The 20,931-nt window shown below is 39.5% G+C and overlaps 1 protein-coding gene across 1 annotated transcript in view; it reads right to left on the minus strand.

Moving 5' to 3' along the window:
- The window catches only part of ANO4 (anoctamin 4), a 348,320-nt gene that overhangs the window by 155,046 nt on the left and 172,343 nt on the right, over nucleotides 1–20,931 (minus strand). Inside the window, exons 5-7 of the mRNA XM_041738605.1 lie at nucleotides 20,638–20,738; nucleotides 16,966–17,010; nucleotides 7,046–7,177 (exon numbers count right to left, since the gene is read on the minus strand). Of these exons, the coding sequence (XP_041594539.1) occupies nucleotides 7,046–7,177; nucleotides 16,966–17,010; nucleotides 20,638–20,738 (278 nt within the window). The remainder of the gene's footprint in view (nucleotides 1–7,045; nucleotides 7,178–16,965; nucleotides 17,011–20,637; nucleotides 20,739–20,931) is intronic.

Consider the following 20,931-nt stretch of genomic DNA (forward strand, 5'->3'; position numbering starts at 1 on the left):
GTCAATGTTACCCAGGGCAATTTATACGTTTAATGCAATCCCTATCAAAATACCATGGACTTTCTTCAGAGAGTTAGAACAAATTACTTTAAGATTTGTGTGGAATCAGAAAAGACCCCGAATAGCCAGGGGAATTTTAAAAAAAGAAAACCATAGCTGGGGGCATCACAATGCCAGATTTCAGGTTGTACTACAAAGCTGTGGTCATCAAGACAGTGTGGTACTGCCACAAAAACAGACACATAGATCAATGGAACAGAATAGAGAACCCAGAAGTGGACCCTGAAATGTACGGTCATCTAATATTCGATAAAGGAGGAAAGACTATCCATTGGAAGAAAGACAGTCTCTTCAATAAATGGTGCTGGGAAAATTGGACATCCACATGCAGAAGAATGAAACCGGACCACTCTCTTTCACCATACACAAAGATAAACTCAAAATGGATGAGAGATCTAAATGTGAGACAAGATTCCATCAAAATCCTAGAGGAGAACACAGGCAACACCCTTTTTGAACTTGGCCACAGTAACTTCTTGCAAGATACATCCACAAAGGCAAAAGAAACAAAAGCAAAAATGAACTATTGGGACTTCATCAAGATAAGAAGCTTTTGCACAGCAAAGGATACAGTCAGCAAAACTAAAAGACAACCTACAGAATGGGAGAAGATATTTGCAAATGACATATCAGATAAAGGGCTAGTTTCCAAAATCTATAAAGAACTTATTAAACTCAACAGCAAAGAAACAAACAATCCAATCATGAAATGGGCAAACGACATGAAGAGAAATCTCACAGAGGAAGACATGGACATGGCCAACAAGCACATGAGAAAATGCTCTGCATCACTTGCCATCAGGGAAATACAAATCAAAACCACAATGAGATACCACCTCACACCAGTGAGAATGGGGAAAATTAACAAGGCAGGAAACAACAAATGTTGGAGAGGATGCGGAGAAAAGGGAACCCTCTTACACTGTTGGTGGGAATGTGAACTGGTGCAGCCACTCTGGAAAACTGTGTTGAGGTTCCTCAAAGAGTTAAAAATAGACCTGCCCTACGACCCAGCAATTGCACTGTTGGGGATTTACCCCAAAGATTCAGATGCAATGAAACGTCGGGACACCTGCACCCCGATGTTTCTATCAGCAATGGCCACAATAGCCAAACTGTGGAAGGGGCCTCGGTGTCCATCGAAAGATGAATGGATAAAGAAGATGTGGTTTATGTATACAATGGAATATTACTCAGCCATTAGAAACGACAAATACCCACCATTTGCTTCAACGTGGATGGAACTGGAGGGTATTATGCTGAGTGAAATAAGTCAATCGGAGAAGGACAAACAGTGTATGTTCTCATTCATTTGGGGAATATGAATAATAGTGAAAGGGAATATAAAGGAAGGGAAAAGAAATGTTGGGAAATATCAGGAAGGGAGACAGAACATAAAGACTCCTAACTCGGGGAAACGAACTAGGGGTGGTGGAAGGGGAGGAGGGCGGGTTTTGGAGGGGAATGGGTAACGGGCACTGAGGTGGACACTTGATGGGATGAGCACTGGGTGTTTTTCTGTATGTTGGTAAATTGAACACCAATAAAAATTAATTAAAAAAAAAAAGGACCATCCTGCTAAAAGATGAAAAGGTCAACCAGGAAATTAAGGAAGAATTAAAAAGATTCATGGAAACTAATGAGAATGAAGATACAACCGTTCAAAATCTTTGGGATGCAGCAAAAGCAGTCCTGAGGGGGAAATACATCGCAATACAAGCATCCATTCAAAAACTGGAAAGATCTCAAATTCAAAAGCTCACCTTACACATAAAGGAACTAGAGAAAAAGCAACAAATAGACCCCACCCCCAGCAGAAGAAGACAGTTAATTAAAATTCGAGCAGAACTCAATGATATCGAGACCAAAAGAACTGTGGAACAGATCAACAGAACCAGGAGTTGGTTCTTTGAAAGAATTAGATAGATAAACCATTAGCCAACCTTATTAAAAAGAAGAGAGAGAAGTCTCAAATTAATAAAATCATGAATGAGAAAGGAGAGATCACTACCAACACCAAGGAAATACAAACGATTTTAAAAACATATTATGAACAGCTGTATGCCAATAAATTAGGAAATCTAGAAGAAATGGATGCATTCCTGGAAAGCCACAAACTACCAAAACTGGAGCAGGAAGAAATAGAAAACCTGAACACGCCAATAACCAGGGAGGAAATTGAAGCAGTCATCAAAAACCTCCCAAGACACAAGAGTCCAGGGCCAGATGGCTTCCCAGGGGAATTCTATCAAACGTTTGAAGAAGAAACCATACCTATTCTACTAAAGCTGTTTGGAAAGATAGAAAGAGATGGAGTACTTCCAAATTCGTTCTATGAGGCCAGCATCACCTTAATTCCAAAACCAGACAAAGACCCCACCAAAAAGGAGAATTACAGACCAATATCCCTGATGAATATGGATGCAAAAATTCTCAACAAGATACTAGCCAATAGGATCCAACAACACATTAAGAAAATTATTCACCATGACCAAGTAGGATTTATCCCCGGGACACAAGGCTGGTTCAACACTCGTAAAACCATCAATGTGATTCATCATATCAGCAAGAGAAAAACCAAGAACCATATGACACTCTCATTAGATGCAGAGAAAGCATTTGACAAAATACAGCATCCATTCCTGATCAAAACCCTTCAGAGTGTTGGGATAGAGGGAACTTTCCTCGACTTCTTAAAAGCCATCTACGAAAAGCCCACAGCAAATATCATTCTCAATGGGGAAGCACTGGGAGCCTTTTCCCTAAGATCAGGAACAAGACAGGGATGTCCACTCTCACCACTACTGTTCAACATAGTTCTGGAAGTCCTCGCCTCAGCAATCAGACAACAAAAAGACATTAAAGGCATTCAAATTGGCAAAGAAGAAGTCAAACTCTCCCTCTTCGCCGATGACATGATACTCTACATAGAAAACCCAAAAGCCTCCACCCCAAGATTGCTAGAACTCATACAGCAATTTGGTAGCGTGGCAGGATACAAAATCAATGCCCAGAAATCAATGGCATTTCTATACACTAACAATGAGACTGAAGAAAGAGAAATTAAGGAGTCAATCCCATTTACAATTGCACCCAAAAGCATAAGATACCTAGGAATAAACCTAACCAAAGAGGTAAAAGATCTATACCCTAAAAACTATAGAACACTTCTGAAAGAAATTGAGGAAGACACAAAGAGATGGAAAAATATTCCATGCTCATGGATTGGCAGAATTAATATTGTAAAAATGTCAATGTTACCCAGGGCAATTTATACGTTTAATGCAATCCCTATCAAAATACCATGGACTTTCTTCAGAGAGTTAGAACAAATTACTTTAAGATTTGTGTGGAATCAGAAAAGACCCCGAATAGCCAGGGGAATTTTAAAAAAGAAAACCTTAGCTGGGGGCATCACAATGCCAGATTTCAGGTTGTACTACAAAGCTGTGGTCATCAAGACAGTGTGGTACTGCCACAAAAACAGACACATAGATCAATGGAACAGAATAGAGAACCCAGAAGTGGACCCTGAAATGTACGGTCATCTAATATTCGATAAAGGAGGAAAGACTATCCATTGGAAGAAAGACAGTCTCTTCAATAAATGGTGCTGGGAAAATTGGACATCCACATGCAGAAGAATGAAACCGGACCACTCTCTTTCACCATACACAAAGATAAACTCAAAATGGATGAGAGATCTAAATGTGAGACAAGATTCCATCAAAATCCTAGAGGAGAACACAGGCAACACCCTTTTTGAACTTGGCCACAGTAACTTCTTGCAAGATACATCCACAAAGGCAAAAGAAACAAAAGCAAAAATGAACTATTGGGACTTCATCAAGATAAGAAGCTTTTGCACAGCAAAGGATACAGTCAACAAAACTAAAAGACAACCTACAGAATGGGAGAAGATATTTGCAAATGACATATCAGATAAAGGGCTAGTTTCCAAAATCTATAAAGAACTTATTAAACTCAACAGCAAAGAAACAAACAATCCAATCATGAAATGGGCAAAAGACATGAAGAGAAATCTCACAGAGGAAGACATGGACATGGCCAACATGCACATGAGAAAATGCTCTGCATCACTTGCCATCAGGGAAATACAAATCAAAACCACAATGAGATACCACCTCACACCAGTGAGAATGGGGAAAATTAACAAGGCAGGAAACAACAAATGTTGGAGAGGATGCGGAGAAAAGGGAACCCTCTTACACTGTTGGTGGGAATGTGAACTGGTGCAGCCACTCTGGAAAACTGTGTGGAGGTTCCTCAAAGAGTTAAAAATAGACCTGCCCTACGACCCAGCAATTGCACTGTTGGGGATTTACCCCAAAGATTCAGATGCAATGAAACGTCGGGACACCTGCACCCCGATGTTTCTATCAGCAATGTCCACAATAGCCAAACTGTGGAAGGAGCCTCGGTGTCCATCAAAAGATGAATGGATAAGGAAGATGTGGTTTATGTATACAATGGAATATTACTCAGCCATTAGAAACGACAAATACCCACCATTTGCTTCAACGTGGATGGAACTGGAGGGTATTATGCTGAGTGAAATAAGTCAATCGGAGAAGGACAAACAGTGTATGTTCTCATTCATTTGGGGAATATGAATAATAGTGAAAGGGAATATAAAGGAAGGGAAAAGAAATGTTGGGAAATATCAGGAAGGGAGACAGAACATAAAGACTCCTAACTTGGGGAAACGAACTAGGGGTGGTGGAAGGGGAGGAGGGCAGGTGTTGGAGGGGAATGGGTGACGGGCACTGAGGTGGACACTTGACGGGATGAGCACTGGGTGTTTTTCTGTATGTTGGTAAATTGAACACCAATAAAAATTAATTAAAAAAAAAAAGAAAGGGCCAAGTAGGGATGCCTGGGTGGCTTAGTGGTTGAGCGTCAGCCTTTGGCTCAGGGCATGATCCTAGCATCCTGGAATCGAGTCCCAGGCTCGTCACAGGGAGCTTGTTTCTCCCTCTGCCTAGGTCTCTGTGTCTGTGTGTCTTTCATGAATAAATAAATAAAATCATAAAAAAAGAAAAAAGAAATGGCTGAAAACATCTGTGAGCCTATAAGCTATACAGTCCTTCTTTTATTATATATTTTAGAATACTTATAAAGTATAAAGGGTTTCATTCCTTAGGGATTCTGATGCATACCCAGGTGCTTCTGCCTTTGGGAAACTTGCTAAAAATTTTTTTCTAAAGCAAGAAAGAATATCAGGAAATGTAACCAGCATGAAGATGACCTTCCTCTTCTATTTACCTATATCCCTTTGAATGAAGTAAAGCAAAACCCCAGGCACATACCCTATGTTTCATTGATTCTTCTGGCTACCTACTTATGAGCCATCTACTTAACCATTCATGATTCTATCCATCCAAAAACTGTAAGATGCTCCCTCACTGTTATGGTATTCTTTTAGACAGGTAAGAAGCAAAGGGAAAATTTTGCATATAAATCAGATTCTACTCCAGAAGAATTTAATGCATACAATCACTTGCCTAAGAAACTTCAAGATGAACAACACAGGCATAGCAAAGGTTTAAGCTAAGAGCAGGAACATGTCAGCTCTCATTTATCTTTTTACCAAAAAAAACCACCCATAGGTCTTATCTTTGAGTTAACATGAAATCCTTTTCATTTTTTAGTTCCTGTGGAGAATTTAACTAGGATTTTGAGGTCAGGCTGTGAGTTTCATGTCTTTTTCACTGACTCTTTTAAATGCTCACATAATGTGGCTGGGTTGGCATCAATCTGACATGTGGAGGTCCAGAGTTTGGCTATTTTAGAGGCTTACAAAGTTGTTTCCCTTGTATTATATATTATATGTATAATATAGAACATCTATTCTTTAATTTTTCTTTTCTCCTTTATCCTCTAGAAGTCCAAAGACATTGACTGATTTTCTGTTGCTGGAACATGCCCCCAACCATACATACCCTGCCACCTGATAAGTGCTTTTTGGTTTATTTCTTTTTCTCAAAGTTCGCAACTTATTTTTTTCAAAAAAAAAATGTTACCCTCCCCTTGGGTTGGACTCCCCTTGAGTAAGTCATTTCCTCCCCTTGAGTAAGTCATTTTGCTGTGTGTCTATGGCTAGAACAGGGAGAGCCAGGAATTTGGGTAAGTCATTTCCTCCCCTTGAGGAAGTCATTTTGCTGTGTCTATGGCTAGAACAGGGAGAGCCAGGAATTCAGAAAGTCTGGCTGAGAGTGAGGCTGTGTCAAACTTATTTGCCTTTTGAGAGGCTGTTTTTGCCTAGTTTTTTACAGTTTTTGGCATGCTTCCCTCTCCTACTACTGACACCACTATTCCAATTCTTGTCTTCTCAGAAGTTTCAGTCAGTTTCCTATCACTTTTGTAATTCCTCAAAGGCTCAATTACTTAGCCAACCATCCCCCTCGCACCAACCCCCCGCCACATGTCAAAAGTGACAAATTACTATCCAGAGCCTGAAAGAAGAGCCAGCAACTGGGCTACTCAGGGATGTGGCTTCTCCTGGGGGCAACCTGGTAAGTTGCTCAAGAAAGGGAACTGAGAAGTGTGTGGAGACTGGTGAAAACAAACAAAAGACCCCTCTTTTCAATGGGGCCATGGGTAGGCCAGTTTCCCTGTCTGCTGGTTGGAAATGGTGAGCCTGCAGGGGCTCAGAGCATGGGGACTGGCAGAGATGCAAAACGGAAAGAGCCTGGGTCTCTGGATCACCATGGAGAAGGTCATTCACCCAACACACACATGGATGCATGTTCTACTGTGTCAAGCCACGAAGACATGGGAATGGTCTGTTAGAACGGTCGGCTTACCCTAATACAGAAGGGACATGAACACTCACAGGACTTTCAGGGAAGAAAGGCACTAAGCTGTTCCTTCCACATGCCAAGGACTCAAAGGTGTGCAGGAGAAGGCTCTATCACAGCTGCATGTCCTTAGTAAGACAAGGGTTTTCACATGAAACACTCACTGGTGGATCCTTTGCTGGCTGAAAGGGGCAGTGTAGCAGTCATTCTCCTCCAGGTCTGGCAGTGTCTCCTTGTCCAGCCTCATGGGCTTCTTAGGTAACCATCTCCGAAACCTGCTTATTTGTTTATCGATCCTGTGGTACATGAAAGGCAAGACCAAAGGGTACAATATGTTAGCAATGCCCCAAAACACAGGCGGAAGTCTCTACAGAGCCATAATCACAACACCACACACACTAGACACTCTCACTTTATTCATGAAAGAGAACCTCAACTCCAGTGTTTTTTCAAATTTCGTCATGGGACTTCAATATTATTGTCTGTGAAACAATGGCTGAGAGTTACATGTTTACCCACATGTCAATAAACAACCATGGCTGGAAGTCTCTGGAAAGAAGGTGGATAGCCTCTTAAGCAAAGCAACAGAGACCTCATCTTCTTACATTCTGCAGGTTCTAGAAACTCATTTTGTATTTGGAAAATTTCCCCATCTTTTCTTGGTTAGGAAAGTGCTCTAGCTGTAGTTAACTTTCAGCAGGGCAGCTGACAGCACATCCCAGTGGGTTGACTGTGTGCAGAGAGCGTGATGTCATGATTTTCTTCCTGCCTCTCACATCTTCCCTGAACTGCCTCTCAGTAGACAGCAGCCTGTTTGGCTTTCATTCTGTCTTTCAAGCAGATTCCATGGTTCTCAAGGTATGGGGGCACGGTGACACATGTGTCACTCTGGCCAGGGCACGCAATGATGCCAAATCACAGAAAACAACAGTGTCGTAAGGGCGGTTTACAAGCCACAGTTTTCCCCCTTCCCATGCCCTCTGACTTCTGCTGATGAAAACATCTGGCTTATAAGTGACCAGACTGTCATTCATTCACAGAAAACTACTAGAAGGAACAAAATCCACAGCACACTTGAAAACAACTGTGCTACTTCAGATGTCTATACCACTGAAGAAATATCTTCCAAGAGCATATATCAAGTAGCATCTCTGTGAGGCAGAATGAACAGGTACCATACTCATTTTACACATCACAAAAGAGACTCACAGTGGGTAGGTATCCAGCACTAATTACTCAGCCAGTGAATAAAGCTAGGAACAGAATGCAGGTTTTGGACTCTTGATTTTAGGGATCACCCCAAAGTAATTGATACTGGAAATCTTCACTTAAGCACTACTGAGTGGATGGGTTTCTCTAATGAAGAAAATATCTAAATGGGTGGCCCAGGTGGCTCAGTGGTTTAGCGTCACCTTTGGCCCAGGGCGTGATCCTGGAGACCTGGGATGGAGTCCCATGTCGGGCTCCCTGTGTGCAGCCTGCTTCTCCCTCTGCTTATCTGTCTCTCTCTCTCACTGTCTACCATCAATCAATCAATCAATCAATCTTAAAAAAACAAATGCCTATAAGTCTATTAATTAAAAACATATGGAATTTGGGCATGATTTTTTTCCAATTCAAAAAATATTTAACTGTAATTTATCCTTTTCAATGAAACTCCCAGGTGAAGGAATTGCTTTTTTATATAACCAATCAGCTCCAAGATGAAAAATAATGGTTAACTCTTTTACCATTTCTTTTATCCTCTGTAGGATTCCAGTTTCATCACAACCCCCTTTTGCCAGTGGTGGCTAGCCTTTTATCAGAATCCCTGAAATTTCAAATTGGAAAGAATCTTACAACTTCTCTAGACCCTTCCTTTCAAAGACAACTAATACCTACTACATATACACACACAGAAATAAAGATTCTATTCAAGGTCATGTGCCCAGAAGAGAATAGTACATTGGAAGGGCCCAAAGCCCCAGGAAGAGGAAACAGTTCCCATCTTCTCCATTTTTTTCCTTCTGGTCCTCTCCTCCCTCACCACTCTCTTTGAAGATACTCTCTTTAAAGTATAGTGACATAATGCGCACCAGAGACACAGTATGACATAGTGATTGAGAACATGGGGTTGAAGTATCTGGACTCAAATCCTGACTGTAAATATTAGCAGTGTGACCTTGGGCAAGTTATCCAACTTTCCTGTGCCTTAATTTCCTTATCTATAAAGTGGGCATGATAATGATACTCAATTCATAGGGTTGTGGTGATTCATCAATATGTACCTAAAATCTCCAGAAAGGTGTCTGGTGTACACTAAGTACTGGCTATTACAATCTCTTTTTCCACAAAAAATAAGAATTTGAGCAACCAGCTTGCCTCTTAACACTTTTGTCTTTCTCTTCAATTCAAAGTTAATTGTGCTTCACCAGCATCTATAACTTGTCCAAGTTCAATGATTTAGTCCTTAAATGGACTCATACATTACACGTCCTAGGCTAAGCTGGTGGCCTTCCCCATAACTGTTAGCTTTATTTCATCTGATTACCTTTAAACTTGTTCAGGAAAGAGGACATTGGCCCAGAGGCTTTTCATAATAGAGCTTTTACCTCCCACACATCTCCAGTCTGCAGCACTAATCAGATTACATTTTGCAAGGTTCACATTCTTACAGGATCTGGGCTCTGCATGCAATGACTATGAATTAAATCCAGCCGGGTACATTGCTCAGCATGGATAAAAACAAATAAAGCTGTGAAAAATCAGGCATAAATACTCTATGGGAATGAAATGGCAGCTTTCAGTAACAGCTTGTAGCACCACCATTTAAATGAAATGTGGGGATGGTGAAAAGAGAGTGGAACAGGGTAATGAAAATGATTCATTGAAAAATGAGGAGGGACCAGAAGTAGAAGGAAGATAGAGGAGGATCCTAAAAAAAGCTGGGATACATAATTGGAGTGCCTATGTCCTGGCTCTGTTGCCTATCAGCTGTGTGACCTTCCATGAATCACTCACCTTTTTAAGCATTATTTTAAAATGGGCTAATCATCATCATCACCAACTTACTACCTTGCAGGTTGTTAGGAAGCTTACAAAAGATGATGTGCATGAAATGCTTTGGAGAAGCTGCCAGGCAAATAGAGTGTTATTAGCAACTTCTTGAGGACCAAGATAGGCTACTATAAAAGTGACAGAAAGTAGAGGAACTGGGATTTTAAAAGAGTCAGGTGGAAGAAAGATATTCAAAAGATATCTTAAAACAAAACTCCTTAGACACTGGCTGGGGGTAGGAGTGTGTGAATCAGTCTTCAGTGGGGTAGCCTGAGCAAAAGAAGGATGACAAAACGTGGATGGCACAGGTTCTACTACACATGCTGGTCCACGCTGTGTGTTCTTTAAAATGACAGAAATACTCAAATGTACTCAGCGGTTTGTGCCCTCCTCTGGTTGGCAGACTAGCTCCTGAAAGAGGTGGCGCTCTAATCAATGGAACCTGTGAATATGTCACGTGACATGGCAAGAGGGACTTTGAAGACCTTTAGAATGGGAGAGCATCCTGGATCAATCAGGTAGACCCAACCCAATCATATGAGCCATTTAAAAGAGAACTTTGCTTAGCATAATACCCTCTAGCTAAGTGAAGTAAGCCAGAGAACGACAAATATCATTTCACTTGTATGTGGAATTTAAGAAACAAAACAGATGGACATAGGGGAAGGGAAGGAAAAATAAAATAAGACAAAATCAGAGAGGGAGACAAACCATAAAACTCTAGGAAACAAACTGAGGGTCACTGGAGGGGAGGGGGTAGGGGGATGGGGTAACTGGGTAATGGACATTAAGGAGGGCACTTGATATAAGGAGCTCTGGGTGTTGTACAAGACCCAAGTCAGGTTTCTGATTCTGCCGTTTCTTAGATACTACATGTTGCTGGTGATTTGGGCAATAATACCTTAGCTATATCATCTAAACAAACATGAGTTAATAAAGAGCTTTCGTTTTCACAATATAATGGATAACCATTCTTATAGAATGATGGACTCTGAAGTTGAAGAAGGTTCAAAACTTAGTTGCACATCTCTCTAGTGATGAGTGCACCATGCTGGGCAAGCAACTAAACCTCTCTGAGTGAATGCACCTGTTTCATGAGTCAGTGCTGGGGATGGCACAGGATAACAAATATCAAGTGTTTGGTCAATGCCTTAGATGTACAAAATGCTTAGTTCAGTGGTGGTATCTAGGATGAAGAAGATGAGGATGATAAACTTTTACGTAGTGTTGTCAATGGGAATTCAAGAGATAAGATTTTCACTTGTATATTGAGGTCCATGCTTCCGTCTTTCATCTAATAAACTTCCCTAAATAGGCAATCCTGAAATTCTCTAAGATATAGGAGTTAAGGAACCAACTAACTAGAAAGTATTCAATTTGTTGCTTAAGTATAGGAGTTGGGCTTTACTTAATAAAGTCACTACTAACAGGGAAAAGCAAAGAGAAAATGTAGACTTCATGATTTAATATTGATTTTGGTTGGACACATTTGCTCTGTTTCTGCTATTTACTGAGTAAGAGCCCTCTTATAGACTACAAAGGTAAACTAAAAGAGATCAATCGGATCAGAGATTGAACGGATCGATCGATCATCCGTTGGGCATTTTTGGCCTTAACTTGTCAAGCTAATATCTGGACTAAAAGGTGGGTATTTTCATAGAAAGTTGCTATTACAGTAAGTTCAGGGTTCCCCTCCAAATTCTGGTTCATGGCAGGTCAGGTCCCGAGTAGCTGGAAAGAGTTGGCAGCACAGCATGAGCCAACGGCACAGATGGCCACCTCTGGTGTACTGTGCTTTCCAAGGTGGGCCTTGCAAATGTGCTTTGGGAAGTCTGCTTGAACCTCTTTGGCCCTTGGTCCCTTGGCTGTAAAGAGGAGACTGTCCTACCCACCTTAGGAGTGGTGGTGATTAAAGAAAAGACCACATGCCAAAGGATTTCACTCCTCACCCACTAACCCATCGGTAGGCCTACCTACCTACCTACCTACTGTGTGCAGAGCCCCAACTTGGAAGCTGTAGGTATACCCCGAAGAAGACAAAGGCCTTTCCCTCGACCTGCTAACAACCCAGGAGGGAGTTTGTACTAATGACAACTTAATTAGGCTAAATTAAATGAAGCAGGCTACTTCAGAGATACTTGCTTTTCCCCAGACCAGAATATTATAATAGCATCACGTTTCAAATAGATTACATTTTTTTAGGAATGATATACCTAGAGGGAACCTACAGATACACTTTTCTTTGTTTAATGGAGGCACCACACAGAGCCCTCATTGCAATAAATGAAGCCCTCCTGGACTGATAACAGACAACAGGAGCCTTGGATTTCTTTTTCCTCTTCTGAAGCCAAGTCTCCTATATTTATAGCCTCTCCTTGGATAGGAGTTAGGATTCTTTTAGGTCACAAGGCTACTAACTGGGACAAACCTAAATATCTTATAGTCAAGTCCAAAGGATTTGGGACATTTACATATATTAATTTTTAAAAGTAGGATGGAAAATACGAGTCATTTTGCCATTTGTATACTCAACTGATAAGACTGCAACTGCACTGAATGTATAATGTAGTAGGGGCAGCAGTCATTCTGCCAAATGGCTGCAAAGGATAACATCAGGCAAGTGCGTATTGGGGAGCAGATGGAAAAGGAATGAGTAGTGATGAGACTTCAGCTACAAGCCACCTACAATGATCAAATTTCTTCCTTTGCAATCACATCTTCTACAGACTGTATTTGCAGTATTTGGTGAAGGCAAAAAAAAAAAAAAAGCCACCTACAATAATCACATTTGTTTCTTTGCAATCACATCTTCTACAGACTATTTGCAATATTTGGTGAAGAGGGAAAAAAAGCAGGCAGAAGACAGATGATAAATTCCCTTTCTTTACAGGATAGGCAATTTATAAAGCCTATTAAGTCTGCCCAAAGAATCAAAGAAGCATTTAAAAGACCAAGCACATGATGAAATAGCCTTTACTCAAAGAATGTATGTCTGAACTACATAACTGTGCTTTATGGGAGTCAGCTGATTTTTCAAAATAAAGATATCTGTGAAAAGACGCTTTATCTCCCTGTCTGCTCAGAAACCTTATATATCATTTCCCTCAGCATTAAAAGAGATAAGTTTGTTTCAGGGATGCTTTTATGAAGTAATGAAATTATCATGTATGTGGGTGAAACTAAAAGCTAAATTAAATATCCATATTTAGTATGACATGAGAAGTTTAGAATACTGGAGTCAATGTTTTATCACTGGTATACAACCAGGATAGCAAGATGTAGACGTTCCCTTCGACTGGGCATGTCAGAGCTGGCTACAAAAAGATACTCTCCATTGTCTAAATCTGTTCTGAGGCGAAACCAGAGTTAAGATAGATACCAACATTTCTGACAAACTGCACTTTTTTTTTTTAAGAGATCCCTAACCTTTATGAGAACTCTGGTTTCTTTTTTTTTAATTTTTTAATTTTTATTTATTTATGATAGTCACAGAGAGACAGAGAGAGGCAGAGACATAGGCAGAGGGAGAAACAGGCTCCATGCACCGGGAGCCTGATGTGGGATTCGATCCCGGGTCTCCAGGATCGCGCCCTGGGCCAAAGGCAAGCGCCAAACCACTGCGCCACCCAGGGATCCCTGCACTTTAAACATTATACCAGACATCAGGCTTCACTAAGGTACATGACTACAGGGATGTGGTAAGCAATGAAGCTTATCTTAGGAGGCATTCCGAATCCATGTGTCAGACTAACACAGTGAGTTAGGATTTCTTTTCCCTTCACCTTGAGTCTTCCAATGCCTAAATTCTTTTCTGGTTATGATTTATTTATTTTTAAAGATTGTATTTATTCATGAGAGACAGAAAGAGAGGCAGAGACACAGGCAGAGGGAGAAGCAGGCTCCATGCAGGGGAGCTTGATGTCGGACTCGATCCCAGGACCCCGAGATCACACCCTGAGCCAAATGCAGATGCTCAGCCACTGAGCCCCCCAGACACCATTCTAGTTATAATTTATGCACTTGAAGTAGGACAACTTTTTCAGGACAAAGATTACTGCTTAGTAACTTGTTCTTGTTTCCCAGACTCTTACTCACTCAAAACCTCTCCCCTGCACACATGGAGACTATGTGATTGGTCACTTGTCAGAGTCTCTTCTCTTTCCTTCATCTTGACTACTGTTCTTAAGCCTGTCCTCTCTCTATTTTCCTCTATCTCAAAATTTATCAAGGTAGTAATGAACCCTCACTGCCTCTGATTCATCGGGACCTTGTCCATTCTCCACCAGTTGTAATTTGGTTTTTATCACCTTCCTCTCCATGGTCATCATTATAAAAATGTAGTCCCAGATCAGCCACACTAGCATCACTTGGGAACTTGATAGAGCTGGAAATTATTGCACCTAACCTCAGAAACTCTGGGGAGGGGCCAGATAATCTGAGTACTGAGTACTGAAGATAGTCCTGATGTCCACTCAAGTTTGAGAACCACGTCTCACAGAGACTGCTATCATGGCAGTTATCACTAACTTCTAAATATTAAAAATCAGGGCAGCCCAGGTGGCTCAGCAGTTTAGTGCTGCCTTCCACCCAGGGTGTGATCCTGGAGACCTGGGATCAAGTCCCACGTCAGGCTCCCTGTATGGAGCCTGCTTCTCCCACTGCCTGTGTCTCTGCCTCTCTCTGTGTGTATCTCTCATGAATAAATAAATAAAATCTTAAAAAAATAAATATTAAAAATCAATTCTCATGTCTCAATTTCCATCAGAAGGTGAAGAACACCCATTCTTATGGCAACTCACTCCTGGTCCCTTTGACACTGTCCTCCCTTAGGTCTCCTCCTTCTTAAAATACTCTTTTTTTATCTTCCTTCTATCTCTTTCTGCCTTCTTAACATTAGTCTTTACAAGGAATTGCCGCTGGCCTTCTTTCTGCACTTTACATCCTTTGCTGGGGAATTCCATCCACTCCTCTGGCTCAACTCATGACTTCTACACTTCTGACTCCTAAATTGGATTCTCTCGCTTTACTTCCAGTTTCAATTGCTTTGCCATCATTTCCAGAGGTCTTCAGGACATCTATGTGTCAAGGACCTATTGTGAGTTACCATACAGAATTATTAAAGCAAAAATCATCATTATTCTCACCCATAACTGTACCTCTGCTGGATATCCATTCTCCTTTTACCTACAACATTTTCCCAGTCCCTTAGATATGGGAACCTCTTTCTTTCCCCAATCTCTCAATTTCCAAATACTTGCTAAGTTCTTTTGCCTATAATTTCACAGTCTTTCTCATTCACTTTACCTTTTTTGCTCTGTTGACTATTTTTTGTCTATCCAGGGCACAGAACTATAATCTGAACATTCTTTGGAGTAAAAGCTGAAGAGACAGAGATATTAGGCTTATTTTAAGGAAGAACTTCCTAAAAGGTGCCCACAGTTGCATCCAGAAATTCCCTATCTCCACAGAAGTTCAAACATGGGCTGACTGACCATATAGTAGAGGCTCAAGTATCTGCTGAATGGTTGGACTTGATGACATTTGTTATCCAATCCAACCTTGAGATTTATGGTTCCTTTTGTCACCATTTTCTATTAAGCCCTCATTGCTCACCCCTCCCCCATAGTGAGAGAAAATGTTTCAGTTCCAAGTCTGTGTCTAACACTTTAGGGAGACCTGATTTTTCTATGCTTTCTTTTGTGACCTCCTTTTTCTTCACTCAAAATCTTCTTACATGTGTAGAGATTCAGTTTTCCATTAACCCCACCTGCTATGTGCTAGGTGCTAGAAATAGAGAATTGGACAAGCCACCTTTGCCTTCATGTACCATCCAGGTAGAGAGATGGACATCTACATCATAGAAGATAGCACAGGTCCAACCTTGTGTCTTAATAAGCCCTCCAGGTTATCCTGATGCTGGTTAAAGCTTAGAACTATTGAGGACTACTGATATTGGCTAATGTGTTACATCAGGGCTTTATAGAAGGTCATTATGTGACAAGGAACTAATCTAAACCATGTTCAATCCAAATGCCATGGCTACTGTCTAAGCAAAGTACTGCTAGTAAGGATATTGTACAGTATTAGTTTCTTTGGATGTCAATTCTTATTCATACTTTATTGAGTGCACATGCATTTGAGTAAACCCACTAGACTATATCAGTTACTCTTATATTTATCATTCTGCATAGCACATAAACAGAGTAAGCTTGAATCTTAACTCAGAACTGAACAACAGGATTTTCAGAGAAATGCAATGGTCTCCAAGTTTAACCATCAACCCAGCTGAGAGGGTGAATGATCACATAAGACCAATTAAAATTTTGAAATTAGATTTCCAGTCATCACAACAGAATCAAATTAAAGGACATCATTGATGCTTCCCCTTTCTCCCTGACTTCTCAGAAAATGAGAAACAAACTTTAGGAGGATACATAGTACATTAAAGGCAATCTTTAGCCAGTAGAATTTTGGATACATGGGGGAGATTAAAAAAAAAGAAATTAGTAAGGGCTTCTAAGTCAGGTAATACATCTGCATACTTCATTAACAAAATGTTACTAACATAGGAGAGCACCACCCATAGGGAACTAAAGAGCTATCAGCTTTTTGATATGCTTATCATCTGTCTGCACTTCAAAAATTCAAGTTACTTATGGTGGAGGGTGGGATTTGTATGGAAAAAATAACATTCAAACCAAAAATGTGCTGAACAGCTGGTTTTGGTGTGTTTTGTTGTTGTTGTTGTTTTTGTTTTGTAATTCATCTAATAGAATGGGCTAAAAACAAAAAAATATGGTCCCAACACACCTGCAGATAAATTCTGTCCCTCCAAGTGTAGAGAAGTCACAGGGAAAATTCTGAGAGAAACATTTCCATCTTTGCTTTTTTCTTTTCAGGCTAACCTGAAACAGCTGTTTTTGGATTGTGCATGGCAGCCAGTTTTGTCATGGGACGAAGGCCCATCCTCCCCAGCTTATAGTCCTTGTCATTGGTGGAACATACAAGCCAACATATCAAACACATCATGACAGAGCATGCTACTAACCTGCTCATGAACTTGTACCGGCGGGGCAGGTAATAGATTTTTCTCCTGGAAGAACAGCAAAAATGAAGCCAGTCGAGAAGAAAACCCATCGTCAGTTACAGTTTGAACTAGCAAGGAAGGAAAGGAGATTGAAGATAGAAGCCTGTAAGAGGTGAAGAAGAAAAAACTAAAAAGAGATTAACAGTGAGAAATGTAGTGGGATTACAGGCATGCATTTTTGAGTCATGAAATCTTATGAAATACTTTCCATTGATATTTCTTCCTCTCATTATCATAATTTTATATGGTTGCTCCTCGCCTACACAGCCTGTGCAGAGCAAAGATTTAGAGCAATTGGCATTCATATGAATTTAACAGAGGTCAGCTTTTTTTCAAGGAATGAAGAAATGGATTGCCAGCCTGCTGGCAACATGCACAACTTAACAGGCATTATATTAACTAATATTTATACAGCACTTTAAGTTTACAGAACACTTGTCTCATTTGATATAGGCAGGGTAATATAAAAAAGATGTATTTTATAACCAGTATGGGAAGAACACTAATCAACATCAACATCTTGCTGCAAATAACCACACTGGGAATACTGCCTAACCACTGGCTCTGATTATAGGTGAATTAAAGAGGTAAAACAAAGAACCTTGAAAAGAATCTTTTAAAAGTGAGATTTGTTAAGTAAGGATGTGTTGTACTTCTGTCTGACTGAATTTTTTTAAAGCATCACAGATTAAAATGTAGGGTGTAATTTGAATGGAGAGCATATGGATTAGATGCTTTATAAAATGCAGTCAGCCTTTCCATATCTTGGGCTTCCACCAATGGAGTAGTAATGAAACTAATGTGGTTTATATGTATTCTGAACAGTTACTGAGCTCTCTCACTTATGAAAATGGAAGTTTACATACCATTTACTTTGCATATCTGTTAAAATTTAAAAATATATTCATGTTTTTAATAGGTAAAACTATAGAGACAATAAGATCAGTGGTTGCTAGGAGTTTGTTTTGAGGTGAGATGTGATGAACAAATGGAGTAAAGAGGATTTTTAGGGTAGTGAAACTATTATATGTGATACCTTAATGCTGGATACATGACATTATGGATTTTTCAAGACCCATAGAAATATACTACTCAGAGTGAACCCTAAAGTAAACTACAGACTTTAGATAATAATAAATCAACAGTGGTCCACTAATTGTAACAAATATACCAAACTAATGCAACATGTTAACAACAAGGAAACTGTGCATGGGGTGAGAGGAGATATATGGGAGCACTGTAGCATCAACTCAATTTTCTGTAAACCGAAAAATACCCTAAAATCAGTCTATTAATTAAAAAGCCCATATCCATGGATATTTAAGTATTTAAGAAGCAAATTTTGTTCACAACTTCCCATAAGAAAATTATTCTTCAACTTTGTTTTAAGCATTGTAGGAATAAAAAATCCATAGAGACTAAACCTGGGATTCAGAAGTGCAATCTACAGAAAACAATATACATAACATTCTTTGAGGCATTTACAGGTAGCCAAACTGATATTTTTACATTTTGTTGAAGTGATATCGCAGGGAAATTCTTCCTTTGGAAATACATAGATCTCCTTAGGCTAGAGTTATTTATCTGAAACGCTGGACAAAATAATAGCACACATTTTAAATGCATCAGGTTGTAACTAGTGAAGCTATGCCTAGGTAAAAATCACATCAATATTAATGAGGCCAATTAATGTCCACACATTAACAGTATTTTCTCCTAAAACCGTCCTGCAGGAATACCCACATTTAAAAAGAAAAATATTATTCATAGTTATTATGCTTTTCATTTATTCCCTGGATCACATTCTCTTAATGTGGCATAAGGAAAATATTAATGCTGCTTGCAGGCAGCACTTTTCTGCTATGTACTGAGCATGTAGAAGCATTAGCTATGACACTGTCAGGCCCTTCATATATGAGGTGCTTCCAGGCACCAGGAATTTGCTGTGCATTAACACTGCTCAAGTTTCTACATTCTGCTTAGATTCTTTGCTTGTGAAAGAAGTTCTGGTGGAAGGTTTTGTGAGATTGCTGGGGAGGGATAACTCAACAATTTCACTAAGCTTTACTATATCATTTTTATCACAACATAGACTTTTGACTGTTGGCTATAAGTTGTTGGTCTGATATATGACTGTATCTAAGCATAGATTTCTTTTCCTTTTGGTCTTTTTTAAAAAATAATAAACTTATTTTTTTATTGGTGTTCAATTTGCCAACATACAGAATAACCCCCAGTGCTCATCCCATCAAGTGCCCCCCTCAGTGCCCACCAACCAGTTACCCCCACCCCCCGCCCTCCTCCCCTTCCACCACCCCTAGTTCGTTTCCCAGAGTTAGGAGTCTTCCATGTTCTGTCTCCCTTTCTGATATTTCCTACCCATTCCTTTTGGTCTTTATGTGTGATATAGTATTAATCCATATTGGGTGGTTATAGCTTTGATAAATAACTGGCTTTCATTATAATTATAGTGTAACAAGTTTCAATAGAAACTAAATTGATATATGACTCACGGATTTTATATAATATTTTTAAATCCGTGGGTTCTCAGATTTCCTTTGTTACATTTTAAATACAAAAATAAATCAAAAGTTTTGAACTATGTTTATCTCAATTCCTCTGAGAATTTTGCCTTGACGTAAATAGATGCTAGAAATCTCAGCCTCTATTTTGACTTGGTATTAGAACATAAAGGCCAATAAACAAAGAAAATAAGATGCACCAGGGAGATACATTATAGACCTCTGAATGGAAATTGCCCTTCTCTAAATGTGTCCCTAGCAACTCTCTGTCTCTATAATTTTCCACAGGTCATTAAGAGGTATATTTTAGAATTGGCACCAGTTTGCCTGGTTTCTGCCATCTGACTTGGTCTTATTGGCAAACTGGGAATCAAAAGTATTTAATTCTTTATTCCTTTTAGAACTATCCTTGGTACTAAATCCCTCCATTTCCTTTAGAAGATCCCATTATTTACTTCCCACATATCTTGGCATTTATAATTTCAAGTTTAATACTTTATTTCCATCTAGCAAATATAGATCACTTTTCCTTAATCTATATGGAAAATAAGAATATTCCCTATGAGATGAAGGTAAATTAATCCTTTAAACAACCAAGCAATTCCAGCAATTCACCTAAAATATTTTCTGTTACCCTTGGAATAAATATCAATGTTTGTGCTTGCACGGTATTTATGATCCAACTTTTTAAAATTTTAAAATAGTTTATTTTTAAAAATAGACCACATTTTCATGAAATTTTTTGAATTTGCTTTAATGGAAGCAGATTTTAATGTCAGTTAGGACCTGCCTGGGGTCTAGACATTCAAGAAGCAGGACATAAAGCTCCTGAAAATGGTATTTTGGGAATGAAAATGCTACTTGGACAAATGCTCCTTTCTCATAGGCACTTGACATATCTACCTGCTAAGAACTGAATTAGCCAGGAATTTTCACAAAAATCCATGAAGTCTTTAGAAGTCATGAAGACTTATGCATTTCCTAAACATCTTAAGATTTTTTTTTTCTAATAGTATTCCAGTCTGCATTTCAGTTTTATTTGTTTCAAGAGAGGAGCACATTAGTCTTACAGGGAAGCAGAAGAGAGTAGGGAAAATACATTTACACCTACCTGAAAGGCATTCTTACATTCATTTGTTCTGCATATCTTCCAAGCACTTCCCATGGGGCATGCAACTTCACAAAGATAATGTCACTATTTATTAGAGAGGACTGAAACAGAAAAAATAAACTAAATTGAAAAGTATATCCAAGTCTCCTATGGTTTAAATTGAATTGGAACTTAGAACCCATATGGAGTTTAAGATTTGGGGCACTCTTCAGCAAAAAATTGGGTCCTTATGTGAATATATTACTGTGTGTTAAGTGCTGGAGACCTGTGTGTGAACAAAAGAGATATGAATGG

The sequence above is a fragment of the Vulpes lagopus genome, chromosome 23 (genome assembly GCF_018345385.1).
Source record: "Vulpes lagopus strain Blue_001 chromosome 23, ASM1834538v1, whole genome shotgun sequence".
NCBI classification, from domain to species: Eukaryota; Metazoa; Chordata; class Mammalia; order Carnivora; family Canidae; genus Vulpes; species Vulpes lagopus.